Source organism: Gorilla gorilla, chromosome 13, assembly GCF_029281585.2.
Source record: "Gorilla gorilla gorilla isolate KB3781 chromosome 13, NHGRI_mGorGor1-v2.1_pri, whole genome shotgun sequence".
In the NCBI taxonomy this organism is placed as follows: Eukaryota; Metazoa; Chordata; class Mammalia; order Primates; family Hominidae; genus Gorilla; species Gorilla gorilla.
Window position 1 is genome coordinate 49,872,202 of NC_073237.2, and position 19,265 is coordinate 49,891,466.

Genomic DNA, 19,265 nt, shown 5'->3' on the forward strand with positions numbered 1-19,265 from the left:
GGGAGACTGAGGCAGGTGGATTACTTGAGTCCAGGAGTTCAAGACCATCCTGGGCAACATGACAAAACCCCTTCTCCACAGAAAATACAAAAATTAGCTGGGTGTGGTGGTGTGCACCTGTAGTCCCAGCTACTCAGGAGGCTGAGGTAGGAAAACTGATTGAGCTAGGAAGGTTGAGGCTGCAGTGAGCCATGATTACGCCTCTGCACTCCAGCCAGGGTGGGAGAGTGAGACCCTGTGTCTCTAATGCTTGATTACTAGACTTATTATCCTATATTCACTAAAAACAGAGTTGGAACTGGGATGACCACTCACTTCAGCAATAGCCCAGAATCATGCCATGGGTTGCATAGTTTGGAATGAGGATGGCAAATAAGATTTGAATTTCTATTTTTCTTCAATTGGCGGTGGTTGTACTGAATAGAAATCTGGGTGTGTTTCATCTCAATAAGAAAGAGTATCATGATCATTTAGCAATTGATCTCCTATTTCAGACACAAGAAATTTCCAGCACGCTGCCTCAGATTTATCATCCTTTTAGACAAATGTTTATTTAAAGCCTACTACATGTCATGTACTTTGTTTACATTATACGATATATTCCTCATAGCAATATGAGGAAACATACCATTTTCTCACATGGGCAGTATAGGAGAGCAAAAGTGAGGTGCACACCCAAAATTAGAAATTCGAAAAATAAAATCAGAAGATAAAGCTGTGAAATCAACATATAAACTTATATTGTCAGAATGGCTCCCAGAATAGTAAAATTGGCCAATAATCATATTTAATGTGTAAGCATATTTTGAAGAAAGATTGTCAACCAGAGGAGGATAAGATTGATAATATATTGAAGCTTAGGAGATAAGAAAATAAGATGTCGCTGAATCAAATGTTGGCTGTACATTCCCAGCAGGGCTGTTCAGCTTCTTATATTCAGCAAACATGGAGTGTCTGCTGTGGGCCATGCATTGTATTGGATGCTGGTCATGTGAACGAGGCTGGAGTACTTCCATTTATTTCCTTCAGTCTTTTCTCCTTCTCTCAGATATGATTTCTCCTTCAACCTATATGTTCTCATTGTATTTCAAAACAATAGTCATGAATATTCTAGGACTAGGATGCAAAAGGAAGGAGGGGAAGATGTGATCCGGGGGAATTGCTCCATTATTATTATTCTCAGTTCCTGTCTGAGAACACTTCAAAATCTTTTTCTTTCTTTCTTTTTTTTTTTAAATTATACTTTAAGTTCTGGGATACGTGTGCAGAATATGCAGGTTTGTTACATAGGTATACACGTGCCATGGTGGTTTGCTGCACCCATCAACCCATCATCTACATTAGGTATTTCTCCTAATGCTATCCCTACCCTAGCCCCCAACCCCCTGACAGGCCCTGGTGTGTGATGTTCCCCTCCCTGTGACCATGTGTTCTCATTGTTCAACTCCCACTTATGAGTGAGAACATGCGTTGTTTGGTTTTCTGTTGCTGTGTTAGTTTGCTGAGAATGATGGCTTCCAGCTTCATCCATGTCCCTGCAAAGGACATGAACTCATCCTTTTTTTGGCTGCATAGTATTCCATGATGTATATGTGCCACATTTTCTTTATCCAGTCTATCATTGATGGGCATTTGGGTTGGTTCCAAACTTTTGCTATTGTGAACAGTGCTGCAATACACATATGTGTGCATGTGTCTTTATAGTAGAATGATTTATAATCCTTTAGGTATATACCCAGTAATGGGATTGCTGGGTCAAGTGGTATTTCTAATTCTAGATCCTTGAGGAATCGCCACACTGTCTTCCACAATGGTTGAACTAATTTACACTCCCACCAGCAGTGTAAAAGTGTTCATATTTCTCCACATCCTCTCCAGCATCTGTCGTTTCCTGGCTTTTTAGTGATTGTCATTCTAACTGGCACAAGATGGTATCTCATTGTGGTTTTGATTTGCATTTCTCTAATGACCAGTGATGATGAGCTTTTTTTCATATGTTTGTGGGCCACATAAATGTCTTCTTTTGAGAAGTGTCTGTTCATATCTTTCATATACTTTTTGATGGGGTTGTTTGTTTTTCTCTTGTAAATTTGTTTAAGTTCTTGTAGATTCTGGATATTAGCCCTTTGTCAGATGACAGATTGCAAAAAATGTCTCCCATTCTGTAGGTTGCCTGTTCACTCTGATGATAGTTTCTTTTGCTGTGCAGAAGCTCTTTAGTTTAATTAGATCCCTTTTGTCAATCTTGGCTTTTGTTGCCATTCCTTTGGTGTTTTAGTCATGAAGTCTTTGCCCATGCCTATGTCCTGAGTGGTATTGCCTAGGTTTTCTTCTAGGGTTTTTATGGTTTTAGGACTCACGTTTAAGTCTTTAATCCATCTTGAGTTAGTTTTTGTATAAGGTATAAGGAAGGGGTCCAGTGTCAGTCTTCTGCATATGGCTATCCAGTTTTCCCAACACCATTTATTAAATAGGGAATCCTTTCCCTATTACTTGTTTTTGTCAGATTTGTCAAAGATCAGATAGTTGTAGATGTGTGGCATTATTTCTGAGGCCTCTGTTCTGTTACATTTGTCTATATGTCTGTTTTGGTACCAGTACCATGCTGTTTTGGTTACTGTAGCCTTGTAATATGGTTTGAAGTCAGGTAGCATGATGCCCCCAGCTTTGTTCTTTTTGCTTAGGATTGTCTTGGCTATATGGGCTCTTTTTTTTGTTCCATGTGAAATTTAAAGTAGTTTTTTCTAATTCTGTGAAGAAAGTCAGTGGTAGCTTGGTGAGGATAACCTTGAATCTATAAATTACTTTGGGCCGTATGGCCATTTTCACAATACTGATTCTTCTTATGCATGAGCATAAAATGTTTTTCCATTTGTTTGCGTCCTCTCTTATTTTCTTGAGCAGTGGTTTGTAGTTCTCCTTGAAGAGGTCCTTCACATCCCTTGTAAGTTATATTCCTAGGTATTTTATTCTCTTTGTAGCAATCGTGAATGGGAGTTCACTCATGATTTGGCTCTCTGTTTGTCTATTATTGGTGTATAGGAATGCTTGTGATTTTTGCACATTGATTTTGTATCCTGAGACTTTGCTGAAGTTGCTTATCAGCTTAAGGAGATGTTGGGCTGAGTCGATGGGGTTTTCTAAATATACAGTCATGTCATCTGCAGACAGAGACAATGTGACTTCCTCTCTTCCTATTTGAATACTCTTTATTTCTTTCTCTTGCCTGATTGGCCTGGCTAGAACTTCCAATACTATGTTGAATAGGAGTGGTGAGAGAGGGCATCCTTGTCTTGTGCCGGTTTTCAAATGGGATGCTTCCAGCTTTTGCCCAACCCAACTGTCAATATTAGACAGATCAACGAGACAGAAAATTAACAAGGATATTCAGAACTTGAACTCAGCTCTGGACCAAGCGGACCTGATAGGCAGCTACAGAACTCTCCACCCCAAATCAACAGAATATACATTCTTCTCAGCACCACATTGCACTTATTCTAAAACTGACCACATGATTGGAAGTAAAACACTCCTCAGCAAATGCAAAAGAATGGAAATCGTAAGAGTTTCTCAGACCACAGTGCAATCAAATTAGAACTCATGATTAAGAAACTCACTCAAAACCGTAGAACTACGTGGAAACTGAACAACCTGCTCCTGAATGACTACTGGTAAATAACGAAATTAAGGCAGAAATAAATAAGTTCTTTGAAACCAATGAGAACAAAGACACAACGTACCAGAATCTCTGGGACACAGCTAAAGCAGTGTTTAGAGGGTAATTTGCAGCACTAAATGCCCACAGAAAAAAGCAGGAAAGATCTAAAATCGACACCCTAACATCACAATTAAAAGATCTAGAGAAGCGAGAGCAAACAAATTCAAAAGCTAGCAGAAGACAAGAAATAACTAAGATCAGAGCTGAACTGAAGGAGATGGAGACACAAAAATCCCTTTGAAAAATCAGTGAATCCAGGAGGTGGTTTTTTGAAAAGATTAACAAAATTGATAGACCACTAGCAAGACTAATAGAGAAGAAAAGAGAATAATCAAATAGACACAATAAAAAATTATAAAGGGGATATCACCACTGATCCCACAGAAATACAAACTATCATCAGAGAATACTATAAACACCTCTATGCAAATAAACTAGAAAATCTAGAAGAAATGGATAAATTCCTGGACACATGCACCCTCCCAAGACTAAACCAGGAAGAAGTGGAATCCCTGAGTAGACCAATACCAGGTTCTGAAATTGAGGCAATAATTAATAGCCTACCAACCAAAAAAAGCCTAGGACCAGACAGATTCACAGCCGAATTCTATCAGAGGTACAAGCGGGAGCTGGTACCATTCCTTCTGAAACTATTCCAAACAACAGAGAAAGAGGGACTCCTCCCTAACTCATTTTATGAGGCCAGCATTATCGTGATACCAAAACCTGGCAGAGACAAAATAGAAAAAGAAAATATCAGGCCAGTATCCCTGATGAACATTGATGCGAAAATCCTCAATAAAATACTGGCAAACTGAATCCAGCAGCACATCAAAAAGCTTTATCCACCACGATCAAGTGGGCTTCATCCCTGGGACACAAGGCTGGTTCAACATATGCAAATCAATAAACGTAATCTATCACATAAACAGAACCAATGACAAAAACCACATGATTATCTCAATAGATGTAGAAAAGGCCTTTGATAAAATTCAATATACCTTCGTGCTAAAACCTCTCAATAAACTAGATATTGATGGAACGTATCTCAAAATAATAAGAGCTATTTATGTATGACAAACCCACAGCCGATATCAAATTCTTATTCTAACATTTTGGAGTTTGATTCCCAAGCTTGTAAAGCATTTAGGTTTTTATATGTAAATACATATGATGAGTTTGACTCCATTAAATTCAAATTCATGATTAAAAGAGTCACAGGTCAGTCTTGCATTTCAAATTTCTGAACCTAAAATCTGGAAAGGAAATGGGATTTTAAAAAGTTAAATGAACTGAACAATTAGCAGCTTTATAGCATGTATTTTTATGGTTGACCCCAGCATCAGTAATGCACATTATGAAATTTTTTCATCGCTTCATTTAAAATAATTTCTAGGCCGGGCACAGTGGCTTACACCTGTAATCCCAGCACTTTGGGAGGCTAAGGTAGGCGGATCACCTGAAGTCAGGAGTTCAAGACCAGCCTGGCCAACATGGCGAAACCCTGTCTGTACTAAAAATACAAAAATTAGCCAGGCATGGTGGTGGGCGCTTGTAATCCGAGCTACTCAGGAGTCTGAAGCAGGACAATCACTTGAACCAGGAAGGCGGAGGTTGCAGTGAGCTGAGATCGTGCCACTGCACTCCAGGCTGGGCGACAAGAGCGAAACTCTGTCTCAAAATAAAATAAAATAATAATTTCTAACTTGGAGCTTTAGAATTGGCTTAAGTTAAACTGGTTTTTGGATGAACTGGTTTCTCCAGTTTTAGAATGCTGTTTATTTAAATGATAAACTGAATATGATTGGCATTAACTCCACTATAAACAAAGCAAATGATGCTTGTATCTAACTATCCAGAGATCCAAAGCAACAAATGGATGGGCAGAAGGAATCACAAGTGAAAAATCTACAGATTCAATTCTATTTTTAAAATGAAAAATTTCTATATTAAAAACATCAAAGCCTTCCTCCCTCTTTCCACCCTCCTTCCTTCCCTCTCTCTCTTTCTCATTTTGAATAATGTGCTGGTGTGATTTTTTTTTAAAAAACAGGCTTCCATTTACCCTAATTTCTTCACTTATTTCTTTTCAATTTGGATATGCTTCTGTAAGGTGACTTAAACTCTTTTTAGGAACAAGGCTGATTATGAACAGAGAAATTTAAAATAAATAGAATAGAAACACACTGAATAAAGGGAGAAAATTTTGCCTTTTGAATTGGCTGTAATTTTCTTTCCACTCCCCGCTATCCCATCTCACGCATATGTAGGAAACATCTTCTGAATGTCTAGCACCAAATTAAGATTTAGTGCTGAGTGCAAAGAGCTTAAAGCCTAGCAAGAAAGACAGACAATTAAACAAAATAAAATACAGATCAAGTGTAGTTAAAGGCTATAGCATGAACGTTTTCTCATCAATGTATTGACTTAGGCACGTTTCAATGAGCTAGTCCTATGAGCACAATTACCTGAAAACACATACAGGCGAGCCATGGACTAGCTGGTGAGACAAAGTCTTTAACAAAGAGACGACATTTAAGTAGATTTTGTTTATTTAAAAACAGTTACTCTAGCAAAAGTAATGCAGTCAACCTCCGTTCTCTCCTCCTTAGAGTCCCACTCCGTAGAGACAATGATTTCCAGCACTTTTAGGTTTTAGTTCTGCTAGCAATATTTTTCTAAATAATATGCCTTTCTTGATTTTTTTCAAAGGTAAATATTGTGTATTGGTTTATCTCTATGGAAAACATGGACTTTACTTTCTTATTACTGGACCTCCACTCCCTACTTCCCATTTCTTTTCTGGGGTGTTTGGTTTTGTTGTTATAGCAGAGGCTGTGCTCCAAGGTCTCATGACCTTGGGCAGATTGTTCCTGTATAAAGCTGCCTGAGAGCTCCGTATGGAAGGGCTAGGCCTGTTGACTGGAGGCTTCACTATAATTTTCACCTGATTCACACTATGGGGGAATCAGGCAGTTATCCTGGCATTTAACTATCCAGCTCAAAAATGTCAATGTTTTCAGGTCTTCTCTCTTGGGCTGGTTAATTTTCTTTTCTTCTTTTCTTTTCTTTTTGTTTCTTTTCTTGTCTCTTCTTTTCTCTTCTCTTCTCTTTTTCTTTTCTTTTTTTGAAATGGAGTCTCACTCTGTTGCCCAGGCTGGAGTGCAGTGGCGCTATCTCAGCTCACTGCAGCCTCTGCCTCCCGGGTTAAAGTGATTCTCCCATCTCAGCCCCCTAGTAGCTGGGACTACAGGCATGTGCCACCATGCCCAGCTAATTTTTGTATTTTTAGTAGAGATGGGGTTTCACCATGTTGGCCAGGCTGGTTTCGAACTCCTGGCCTCAAGTGATCCGCCCGCCTCGGCCTCTCAAAGTGCTGGGATTACAGGCATGAGCATCCGCACCCGGCAGGGCTGGTTAATTTTCCTAAAAAGGAACCCTGCAGTCTCTTGCTTGGAAGGTATATGTCTAGTTGTCAGCTTTCCCAGAACCAAGCTGGGCATGCAGATGGGAGTTTCACCTTCCAGTATGTAGACTTCTCCTTTATCCTACTGTTTTCAGAATGGCACCCCTTTCCTGAGCTATGCATGCTCTTTCCAACTGCAGGGTTCCTCAGGGTTAATCTCTCCAGGCTTCTGGGTGGAGAAAGATATTCACATGATTGTGTGGAGAGGTTGAGCACATCCAGGGGTGTCAATCGCTTCTTATACATTCAACAAATCCTGTTTTCACACCGCCCACCCCTGCCTTCCTAGGCATCCAGTACTCCTAGTTTCTGAGTCCTCTGGGTTCTGTGATGAGATTCACCTTATTGCTTGGCTTCCCCTCCCCTGCAGGTGCTCAGCCTTTTTTGGTCTGCTAAGTTGGATATCATATATCTGCTTTGCACATCCCAAAGTTTTGTTGAAATATTTTATCACCTGTCATATTCTCTTCTCTTTGCCCTTGTGAGTTTATGCATCTTTATAAAAAAATTTCCCATTATGTCATTTTACTAAGTTTTCGTGAGGTGGAAGAAAAGGCATCTTCAATTTGCCTTTTGGAACTTGGAATCATAAGTTACATTTTAAAGGACAATTTAGGGATGAAAAGGCATGGTGGACTGAAAAGGGCATTTTAGTTCAAGGAAATAGCAAGTCCAAAATGTAGATTTCTAAAAGGATCGGGCACCATGGTTAGGAAATAGGGATTGTAGTTTGGCTGGATCATGGGGTATAATGGCAAGGGGGACTCTAAGGAAAGTAGACAACGCCGTTGCAAAAATAGCTCCGATTATTTCCCTCCCTCCATGCATGCTCATTGTAATGTGACTTTGCAGTATTTTCCATCAAAAAGGAAAGTTTACTCCTCAACCCCTGGAATCTGGGCTGGACTTGTGATGGCTTTGGCCAATAGGATGTGGCAGATTGATTACACACAGTTCCAACTAGGCCACAAGGGGCCTTGCATCTTGCACTCGCCATTTTGGAACCTGCCCAGATGCCACTAGAACAAGCTCAGTTAGGTTGCTTTGAGTGAGAGATGTATGACCCAGTCATTCCCTATTGCCCCAGCTGAGAGTCAGGCAGACCCAGAAGCCGTCACTTGGCTGACTTGTAGTTGACCACACATATGTGGGAGCCCAGTTGAGACCAGAGAAAACACCCAGCTGAGTTGCTAACCCACATAATTATGAGCTAAATATGTGGTGGTTAAGTGGCTACATTTTGGGGTTGTTATTCAACTGGAGCTAACCAATCTTGTACCCAAATAGAAATTTAAAGAGGCATTGTGGAGCCAATAAAATAATACTGGTTAAAATGACACGTTCAGATTCTGGTTCTTCCTTTGCTACCAACCAGTTGTGTGTCCTTGGGCAAGTCCCTTAATCTCAGCCTCACCATCTTTAAATTACAGGCACTGGGAGGTGGACCAGATAAGTGGTTTTCAAGCTTCTTTGCATATGTGAACCCTCTAGGAGCGTGTTGAAAATAATCCTTCTGCCCTCAATCCTATAAATATGAAAGATCTATAATTTCCTTTATTTCCCTGGTGATTCTGCTGCAGCCAGGCCAGCAGGCTTACCAGACACCAGTGGTTGACAACCATGAGATCTTCCAGGTCCCTTCTGGGTTAATAATCCTGTGAGCTTAAGTCCCTTTTCTTGGTTTTGCTGTGGCTTTAGATGTTTTTTCCTGCCTCCACCATGGTGCCAGGGTTTCCTTCCCAAAATGTCCCTCCATGCCTGCCTCCCACCACTGGGGCTGGATCACTTTCCACCTCCCTGCTTTCCCAGCCCACCCCAACCCCACAGGCTCATGTTCAAGCTTTGTTATCAAGCGTGTAACTTAGTGATAGTTCTGCTTTTAACACTGATTTCCACATCCACTTCTTAGCTCTTTTGATTATTAAAGAAAAGGGCATTCTATCTGGACATTGTCCCTCAATCTTAAAGGGAAACCACTGATTCCGTAGCCTTTTGGATTCCCCAATAATCAACTGCGCATTTCCAGTGTTCTTTGGCAGCCTTGTGTAGGGGTTATACGTTGTTCAATCTGCTGTTTTCTTAGGTTCTCAAAACCAGTTTTTCGAAAAGATCTTAGTCTTCCGCCCTTGACATTGCTCGTTTCCATCTGGAATGCTCTTCCCTTAGGACCAGGTTTCCCCAGCTAGAGTTTCTCCTTGGTAACAGCTTTACCATGAATAACAGTAGTGCCATCTCTCGAATCAGATACAAAGCATTAGTCAAAGCCTTACTGTCTCTTCTCCAGCCGTGTGTGTGTGTGTGTGTGTGTGTGTGTGTGTGTGTGTGTGTGTGTGTGTGTGAGATGGGGCAGGGGGTGAGAAAATGGAAGATTTTTCATAAACTGCCTCCATATTGTATACTGCCTCTCCATCCCTTAAAAAGTGATCTTGGGACATCGGACAAAAGCTGTAAGGCAGATGGCAAAACCTAAGTAGTTCCCAGCCTTAGGACAGTGGGTGGGGTTTGCAAGAGGCAGGCCTCCTGGGAGCTGGAGAGTGCCAGGCTCAGGGAGATGAAAGAGACACCCTTTGTTGTTGCTGGGTGACCTGAAAGTTTGACCCTGTCTGGCACTAAATACACCCGTCTCTTTGGATTCCCCTCTGCACTGGGGGAGTCAGCTCCTCCCAGCTACAGTAATTAGCAAATCTGGACAATTTGCAGATAGGTTTTAAGTCCTATTTAGGATTTGAAAACCAGCAGGGGTCAATAAAGTTAATTTAACTTTTTTATTGTGAAGCTAGGGTGATTTATGAGATAATGCACATTCAGCCTAATGCGCTCAGGAGCGTGCAGCCACTTACTGTGAACTCAGCTAGCATCAATCAAATAAATAACCTGTTAACAATGTCCTTCATTTTCAACATAATCTTATCTCAATAAAAGTAGCCTTTTTCATACTTAAGACAACAACAAACTCCGTCTTCTCATTGTTTGGCCGTGAGTGAAGCTTCCTTCTCTGTCGTTGGATGGAGCCTTGCTGGAGTCTGCAGATGAACCAGCTTGGTGGCCGATAGATTGTTGCCTTTCAAGGGGCCTCACACTCCTCTTGGTATGACCTGCGGATTGTGTCTCCCTCACACTACCATAAGCTCAGTAGCAGGAGGTCCCGTGGGGCCCCATGGGATGAGCTCTGCTCTGCACTGGGAGGACTGCATTTTACATAAAGATGGGCACCTGCTGGTGGAGTGACCCAGGACAGTTCTTTTAACCTCCCTGTCTCTCGTGTGTGTTTCTTATTGATATAGAAGGGTGTAGCACCAGTGGTCCCAGAGCGGTTTCAGCTCCAGCATTTGTGAAGTGAACACACTTCTAATTTTCCCACCACTTCAGTCCTCCAGCAGCTGGTGAGGCTGTGGACCCTGTGAGATCACCCACAGGGCTCTCGCCTGACTGATAGAGTTGGGGTTGGTTCTCCTGCCCTCTGACCAGTCCTGGATACCATTGCTCACTTCGGAGGGAAACACTGAGACCTTTTGTTTTTTAATTCATAAGACTCAACACTAAATAACATTAAGTTGTTTGTATTCCAAATGCCAGCGTGTGCTTTGTTTTCTCATTTTCTCTTTACCTGAATTGGAAATCAGGACAAAGGTTAGCATTTTTGTTAGAAAAGGAAAGTAAGGTGTGGCAGCTCTAAGTCACTTGCCCGGAGTCATGTGGCTAGTGTTGGTGACATTGCACTAAAAATGTAGAGCTTTGGATCCCTCATTGGAGCCCTTTTCACCATACTCCATCACTTCAAAAATGAAGCCACTCCTGAGAGGTGACACCCCATTTCTACCTGTGTTTTCAGTCTTTCCCACACAGATATTTCCCAGGACTTGGTGGGTAGTAATTATAAGCTATTGTAACTGCCTGTTCATTTTCAAATTTCTTTCTTTATGAATTGGGTTTGGAAGAGGTGGAGAACTACAGGCAAATCTCTGCAAAATGAACACAGTCATTCACCCACACAGCCACATCTAGTCTGTGGACAAATGCAGGGGCCACTTGGTGCTGGGCTAGGTGCCAAGAACACAGTGTAAATCAGACCCAGGGTCTCGACAGCCAAGAAGAGAGTAGATGAATCCATAGCATCCCTAAGCTAGAGCAGGAACTAGCTACCTTACAGCAGTAGCTCCAGGCTTTGGGACTGTAAGTGCATTCATTCCTAGGACTTATTTCCTCAATCTTACTCTCTCATTTGTCCAAATACCAGAAAGGAAATTAGTTGAGAATGTTAGAGCTGTTCTGTGTTCTCCAAGATAGCACAGTTCAAAGGCAATATAATGTGAGCCACATATATAATTTAAAATTTTCTAGCAGTCACATTTGTAAAAAGTAACAAGCAGTGGTAAAATTAATTGTTTATTTTCTTTCACTTAATATACCCCACATGTTATGATTTCAACATGTATTCAATGCAAAAATTATTTATAAGACATTTTAACATTTTGTACTCAGTCTTTGAAATATAGTGTTTTTTAAACTTTCAACACATCTCAATTCAGAGCAGCCACATTTCAAGTCTGCAGTAGCTGCTGCTGGCTGTTGTTGCCATATTGTACAGGGCTCTGCACTGGGGTTGCCTCAGAGAACAGGCAGTGAAGCCATGGGGCCAGTGTTTTAATCACCTGTGCCTCCCCACAGGGCACCGGGCGCAACTGGGCAGGGGCCTCCTGGTCTCCTGCTCTGATTATGCTTTCGGGGAGAGGCTGCATCCTCTCTCCTGTGCATAGCTGATCAGCAGCAGGGAGAACCCTCCCCTCCCCCAGGTCCCAGCTCCGGCAGGCCTCCTTTCCTAGCTGTGAAACATGACCGCTGGTCAAGCCAGGATTGCCGGTGCGCCTGGGAGCAAGCCTCCTGTTTGCAGCTCTCATGAATTGCTCTTTCTTTTCCACGGAGCACAAAAACCATTTCCCTGACTCCCTTTACTCTCATCACAGCATTACAACGACCTGCAGAGGGAAGGTACACAAGGCTCCCTTTGTTTCTCGGCTTGGAGTCATACAATGTACCTGCTTTAGATGAAAGTCTTACCCTGCAAAGCCACATTTTTTGGTCCCTTTTCTTCCTTTCCAATTTTTACAGAGCCAACAATCAAACCTTCACTTTCAACATTTAACCTTATAAAATATGAGCAGGTCTCGACTTTGAAGGTGGATTTGAGAGTTTCCCAGCTTCCTGCCCAGGGTTTGGCTTTCTGAGAGGAAAGCTATGAACTGGGCATTGGTTCTGAAGGCTCCAGAAATCCCTTTACGATGCCCGCTGATAATTTGGTGACCTTATGTTGTCCTCTGTTCTCACTAAAACCATTTGCAGACTTCGGGGGAGATGCCCTTTACAGAAATGGGTTGGGTGAAGCTGCTGTGTAGTTAGGTGGTCCTCACAGAGCACTGGCATAAAGGGATGGGGGTCAGTGCCATCTCTGAGGACAGTCACTGCCCAGCAGTGGAGCCACCTGTCTCACCTCACCCACCCCACCTCAGAGAGCCCACTCCCAGGAGAACGTGTATAATGTGGACCTTCCTGTCACAGACAACATTGTTCTCTTTTTTGAAAGGTAGAAATCTTGCATTTACAGCGTAGCAGGACAGTTTCAACCTCAATCAAGAGATTTTGTAACATTGTCTTAGGTACACCTTAAAAAACAACACTGAAAAGAAAGCAGTTCCCTGGAGGGTACAGACACAATGGCTTTTCAGAGGATCCTTGAGTGGTCCCAGGACTTAGGATACTTTTAAGGTATTGGAACCTTTATTTTGGGGAGAGCCTTGGTGCTATTGCACATAATTTTCTTTTGAGGAAAATAATGTTTATTACTCCTTTCCTTCTCATCCTCACATTTGTTTTGCTCCACGCTCAACCTTCTCTAGGAGTTTGCTGTAGAGCAAGCTTGTCCAACCCGTGGCCTGTGGATTACATGCGGCCCAGGATGGCTTTGAATGCGGCCCAGTACAAATTCATAAACTTTCTTAACACGTTATGAGGTTTTTTTTGTTTCAGCTCATCAGCTATTGTTAGTGCTAGTGTGTTTATGTGTGGCCCAAGACAATTTTTCTTCTTTCAGTGTAGCCCAGAGAGGCCAAAAGATTGGACACCTGTGTTGTAGAGAAACCATAGTTCAAGTTGTGAGTATGTATTGAGCACCCATGATTTACCTCCCACAAGACTAAGTCCTAGAGATGCAGGGAGGCCCAAGTATTGCCCTGCCCTTAAAGCACTCACAGGCAGTTAGAATGGGTGAAATTGTTATTTTTGCTTTTCAATAGTCATTATCTCCTGAATCTCTCAATTAGAGGTTGGTAAACTAGACTGAGGGCCAAGTTTGGCCAGTGGCCTATTTTGTTTTGTTTTGCTTTAAATTGTGTTGAAATACACATACCATAAATGTATCATTTCAACCATTTTAAAGTGTATAGTTCAATAGTGTTAAGTATATTCACACTGGTCTACAACCAACCTCCAGAACCCTTTTCATCTTGCAAAACTGAAACTCTCCACTCATTAAAAAAAGAACTCATCTTCTTCCCCGCCAGCCCCTGGCAACTGCCACTCTACTTTCTGTTTCTATGATTTTGACTGCTCGAGGTATTCCTATACATTGAATCATGCATCATTTGTCTTTTTGTGGCTGGCTTATTTCACTTAATATAATGTCCTCAAAATTACACCCATGCTGTAGCATGTGCCAGGATTTCCTTTCTTTTTAAGGTGCTACAATCGCAGAGTTCATATGGGCTGCAAAGTCTAAAATTTATGATGTAGTTCTTTACAGAAAAAAAAATTGCCAACTTGCTTCAGATAAACAAGAATTGGTTATGTAAATGCCCTTATCTTCTTGTTTAAAATGAATAGACCCTATACATAATAACAGCTTGCACACAATTTTGCAGATGATAACTTTCGCACACATTGCTGCACTGTGCCATGGTATGGTATTTAAAGATGAGGAAACTGAGACTTGGATTCCTGTTCCTAGCCAGCTCCCATTCTCATGGCTTAGGGCAGTGGTCTGAAGTGATTGCTACTCTCCTCAGACTCACTTACCTTAAAACCATCCCCTACTTTTCAGAAATGACCTTGCAGAAAATGTAGCATGGGGCTGAATTTCTTCAAGTTTTTTCCCCCACCAAATTTATGTTTGTATTAGTCTGTTCTTACACTGCTATAAGGACATACCTGAGACTGGGTACTTTATAAAGGAAAGAGGTTTAATTGACTCACAGTTCCACAGGGCTGGGGAGGCCTTAGGAAACTTACAATTATGGCAGGAGGGGAAGCAAACATGTCCTTCACATGGTGGCAGCAAGGAGAAGTGCAGAGACAAGCAAGGAAACAGCACCTTATAAAACCTCATGAGAACTCACTATCATGAGAACAGCATGGAGGTAACTGCCCAGATGATTCAATTACCTTCCACCAGGTCCCTCCCATGACCCATGGGGATTATGGGAACTACAGTTCAAGATGAGATTTGGGTGGGGACACAGCCAAACCATATTAAACTGCTTCTGTTCTTGCTTTCTGTCTCAGAGGGACTACCCCCTCCACCTGAGCTTGCAATCCCATCTCATCCCACTTTCCCTGGAAGCTCCATCATCCATCCTCTTTCCTTATATGATCAGCCTTTCCATTTTCTGAGTCATTTGCCTCTGCTTTCAAACAATGCTACTTCCCTAAATACATCTATAGCTACCTAAACATATAGAGAGACAGATATAAATATCTTCATATAATAGTATATATCCATTGTCTAGCTATTGACTGAGCTATCATCTCTCTCTCTCCTATCTATCTATCTATCTATCTATCTATCTATCTATCTATCTATCTATCTATCTATCTTCCCAACCTGCCTTTCCTGCAAGTTACCATTTTCTATAAGGCTTTATTTTATTTTATTTATTTTGGTAGCAAGTGACAGAAAAAGCAACCTGAATGAATTTAAGAAGCAAGAGGAATCGGTAGGATGGGTCCCAGGGTGGCTCAGACAGCTGAAGTGAAAGCCAAACAAGCAGCCAGACTTCAGGAAAGACAGCCGAGGGTGGTTTAGGCCCCTGAGGGGCTCCAGAGGATGCCCTGTCTTTGTGTTATACATCCCTGCTTTTCTCTGTGTGGCTTCATTCACCCGGACTGTTTCTCCACCAATCTGGAAACGTGGTTGTGGGTGTCTCCCAGGGTCATATCTCTTCAGCATTGCCACCAGAAAGGAATGACCAACTTTTATTTCCAGTGGAATCATCCTCAGGGATGACTCCAATCAAACTTTCTGGGGCCACACACTACCCTGTGATGGGTACCATGATTGCAACATTTTCAGATCCCTGTGCTAAGAGTGGAGGGTAGAGCAGTTCTTCAAAAGAAGGCAGGCTTGCTGTAGCCAGAAGGAAGGGAGGGGCACTGGACAGCAAAAATAAATGGATTTTCACTACATGCTTTATTTTCTTTCTTCTCTTTTCCACCAAATGTATTGAAGGCACTGCCATGCTTTGTGTATCTACTTAATCAACTTTTGTTCACTCAACCAATTCAATCAGGCTCACCTTCCATCTCTACAAATACCTTGTTAAGGTCACTGATGTCCTCCTTGTCCATCTTTGACTTCTCTTGAAGGCTTTGGACCTATTCACACCCTCCTTTTTTCATCTGCCGTGGCTTTGGTGACAACATTCTCCTAGTTCTCCTATTTCTCTGCTGACATTTCACTCTTTTTTGACCTTTGTCCTACTGATTATTTCTTTAAAATGTTAATTCTCCAGGCCAAAATTTTGCTCTGATTCACACCATACAATTCACCTGGGCATTGTGATGGCCTCCTGACCCATCACCACATATAACCACGGACTCCTAAGTTGTTAGGTAACAGCCCTTTCTCCATCCTGCTCTCCTGGTAGGCATTTACTAGCTCTTTCTCTGGATGTCCCTCAGACGCCTCTCATATGTATAGAAACAGACTCACCATTTTTTCCTCCCTGGCCTCGCCTCTAAGAACCTGCTTCTCTTTGTGAAGTTCCATTTTGAGTAGTGGCGCCTCCATCCTCCCAGTCTGCTAAGCCAGGAACCTGGCTTCACTTTGCTCTCCTCACTCCTCAAATAGACAAGACAAGCCCACCTCACACATATCAATCAGATCTATGTTTTGTTTTGTTTTGTTATCTCAATGCCCATATCCACTGCTTTGGTTCTGCAAGACATTATTGCTTGCCAGAACTATTTGCAAAAGTTTGCAAACTCACCTCTCTGTTTTTAAACTTTTCCTAATTCCTGCAGGGTGAACTTATATACAAATTTTTCCAGAGTACAATCTGATCTTGTGACTCCTTTGCTTAAAAATGTGCATCTTTTCCTTGGCTTCTGAAGCCCTACACAATGGGCTCAACCAAAATTTACTGGTTTAATGCCTTGATACTCCCTTCCATGCAGCCCTTGATTCAAACACTTCAAACTGAACACTGTTCTCTTCATGCTTTTTGAAACATTTCATGTTTATTTATATCAAATTCATACATGTGCATAGTTTTTATGGTGAAAAAAATTGTACCTTTGAAGGTTTTCTGTGAAAAACAGTAACCTCTGTTTCTGCCCCTTTTAGAAGTAACCATTTTCAACTCTTCATTGCTTTTCTTTTCTTTTTTCTTTTTTTATTTTCTTTTGGTGTTTGCCTCCATATTTCTAAATAACATGTTCAAATGTCCTCTTTTGAGTTCTCAGAGTTAGCATTTACACGTATTTTGTCCTCTCCTGCCCATCTGACTCACACACATACATTTTCCCTTCTACATCCTTGCACTATAATTATAGAGTAAGTTTTGGTAGAAACATTCAAATTCTGCATTAATATAACTAGGTGAATATTTTTCACAACTGAGCCGTGTTATATATCAAGACCATGTTTCCATCCTTGAACAACTTTTTATTTTCCCATGCGTTAATAATTGCCATGATCTTTGAATTGTTAACTTTTCTATATGCCAATCAGTGATTCAGTCCTAAGCTGGTTGCCAGAAGTTAAAATATTCTCTCAATATATTCACAGGTCACGTAATCCATCTGTTTTATTTATGTTGTTGGGATTCGTCTCCTGACTCTAACTCCTCATACGATTTTTCAATTTGAGGGGAGTGAAGATGAGGTTAGGAGAATGCACTCAGAAACAAAATACTAAGTACAGCACTCTAGCATTTGGAAGGAAGAGAAAATGCTTTTCCTCAGATATCAACCCCACTTTATTTTAAAAATCATCAAATCCGTTTATTTCCTATGTCAAGGTATTGCATCTCTTCTTGAGCTACATGGCCTGGGGTCTTCCTTCTGACTAGTTCATTTCTACTTACACACAGCTGGAAGGCACTTACAAAAATAGCCCTTCATCTGGGCACAGTGGCTCAAGCCTGTAATCTCAGCACTTTAAGAGGCCAAGGCAGCTGTATTGATTGAGGCCCAGAGTTTGTGACCAGCCTGGGCATCACGGTGAAACCCCGTCTTTACTAAAAATACAAAAAATTAGCTGGGCATGGTGGTGCAGGCCTATGATCCCAGCTACTTGGGAGGCTGAGGTGGGAGAATCACCCGAGCCCGGGAGGTCAAGGTTGCAGTGAGCTGAGATCGTGCCACTGCACTCCAGCCTGGTCAACTGGAGTGAGACCCTGTCTCAAAATAAATAAATACAAATACAATAAAATAAAATGTAGCCTCTTCCATCAATGTGTTGTGGGATGATGACAATGTTGGTGATGATGATAATGACCCTATGGAAGATTATGCACAAACATGTCTAAATTATATCTGTTTTGATCTTGCAAAGGACATAGAGCAGTCACAGAACAGGAGCAAACAGCCTGCTATGTCTACACAACAGCCCTAGAGATTAAACTGTGAGTACTCTCATTTTACAGAGGAGGAAATGCCAGCAGCTTGCACAGGGTCACAGAACTAGTGTTTACGGGACAGAGGAGTTGAGCTCAGGAAGTCTAACTGCAGAGCCCATACCTTCCTCTATGCTGTACCACTCTTGAATCTTAGAAATGGTATACTAGGTGTGGTACCAATGGACACAGTAACAAAATACTGTTACTATTCTCTCTGGTCTCACTTCTAGACCCAACTGGGCACACCCCGTGTCCCAGGATATCACACTTTGTAGTCATTCCCTCACTTTGCCATGTCTTTCTCTGTGCTTTTGCAGATGCTGTTCCACTGCCAGGGACTCCCTCCCCATATCTTCCTGGAAAACACTTGTTCACCCCTTTGGACAATTCAGTTATCACTTCCTGGAGGGACACTTTCCCTGACTTTCCCAGAAGATTTCCTTCTCCATGTTCTGCAGGGACACCACTTATCCTGCTTCCACTATAGCATGAATCAGTGCTCTCTATACAAGTGCCTAGTACACTGCTTGGACCTCTGAAGGTATTTAGTAAAAGTTTACTTAATAAATAAACAAAGAAATCAATGAATGGATGAATGAATTTTCTTAAGTAAACTTTCTCCATAGACCAAGAACCTTGTAAATTCTCCAGAACGACTTTCTCCAATTAAGAAATTTTCCCCAAATCTTTCCTCCATGGTTTACCTTCTCCTAAATTCATTTTTTTGTTGTTATTTAAAATATTGCATAGTGGAAAGTGGCTGACTCTGAATTTCTAACTGTTTTTATTATTCCCAACTGAGTGCAAGTATTCCATTCCGCTCCTTTGTTATTCTTTTCAACATTCAACATACATATTACTCATAAAAATGTGACTTCCTGCTTTATTTCCAGTGTAACATGAAATCTACCAGAGAAGTTTCCATAAAACCTACCAGAGAAAATGAAACCTAGCAGAGACAGAAGATTTTATCTGTTCTTGTGGCTCCCCACTGTCCGCTCGCATCATGTAATTCTGCTTAGCACTTCTGGGCCCATTTCCTTCAAAGCACTTTCCAAGCATGACCTAAGTGATGTATCACAGGCGAGGGGGTAGGACGCCAGGAACTTGAGCTGTAAATGCAGAACTGTTAAACTCAGTTTTGGAGGAAATTAGATTTTAGAGTTGGAAAAGAAATATGGTCCTGATACTA

The 19,265-nt window shown here is 41.5% G+C and overlaps 1 protein-coding gene across 1 annotated transcript in view; it reads left to right on the top strand.

Moving 5' to 3' along the window:
* Window positions 1–18,079, top strand: part of ZDHHC21 (zDHHC palmitoyltransferase 21) — a 131,255-nt gene extending 113,176 nt beyond the window's left edge. Inside the window, exon 9 of the mRNA XM_063696374.1 lies at window positions 18,010–18,079. Within this exon, the coding sequence (XP_063552444.1) occupies window positions 18,010–18,069 (60 nt within the window). The 3' untranslated portion in view covers window positions 18,070–18,079. The remainder of the gene's footprint in view (window positions 1–18,009) is intronic.
* Window positions 18,080–19,265: the final 1,186 nt, after the last annotated feature.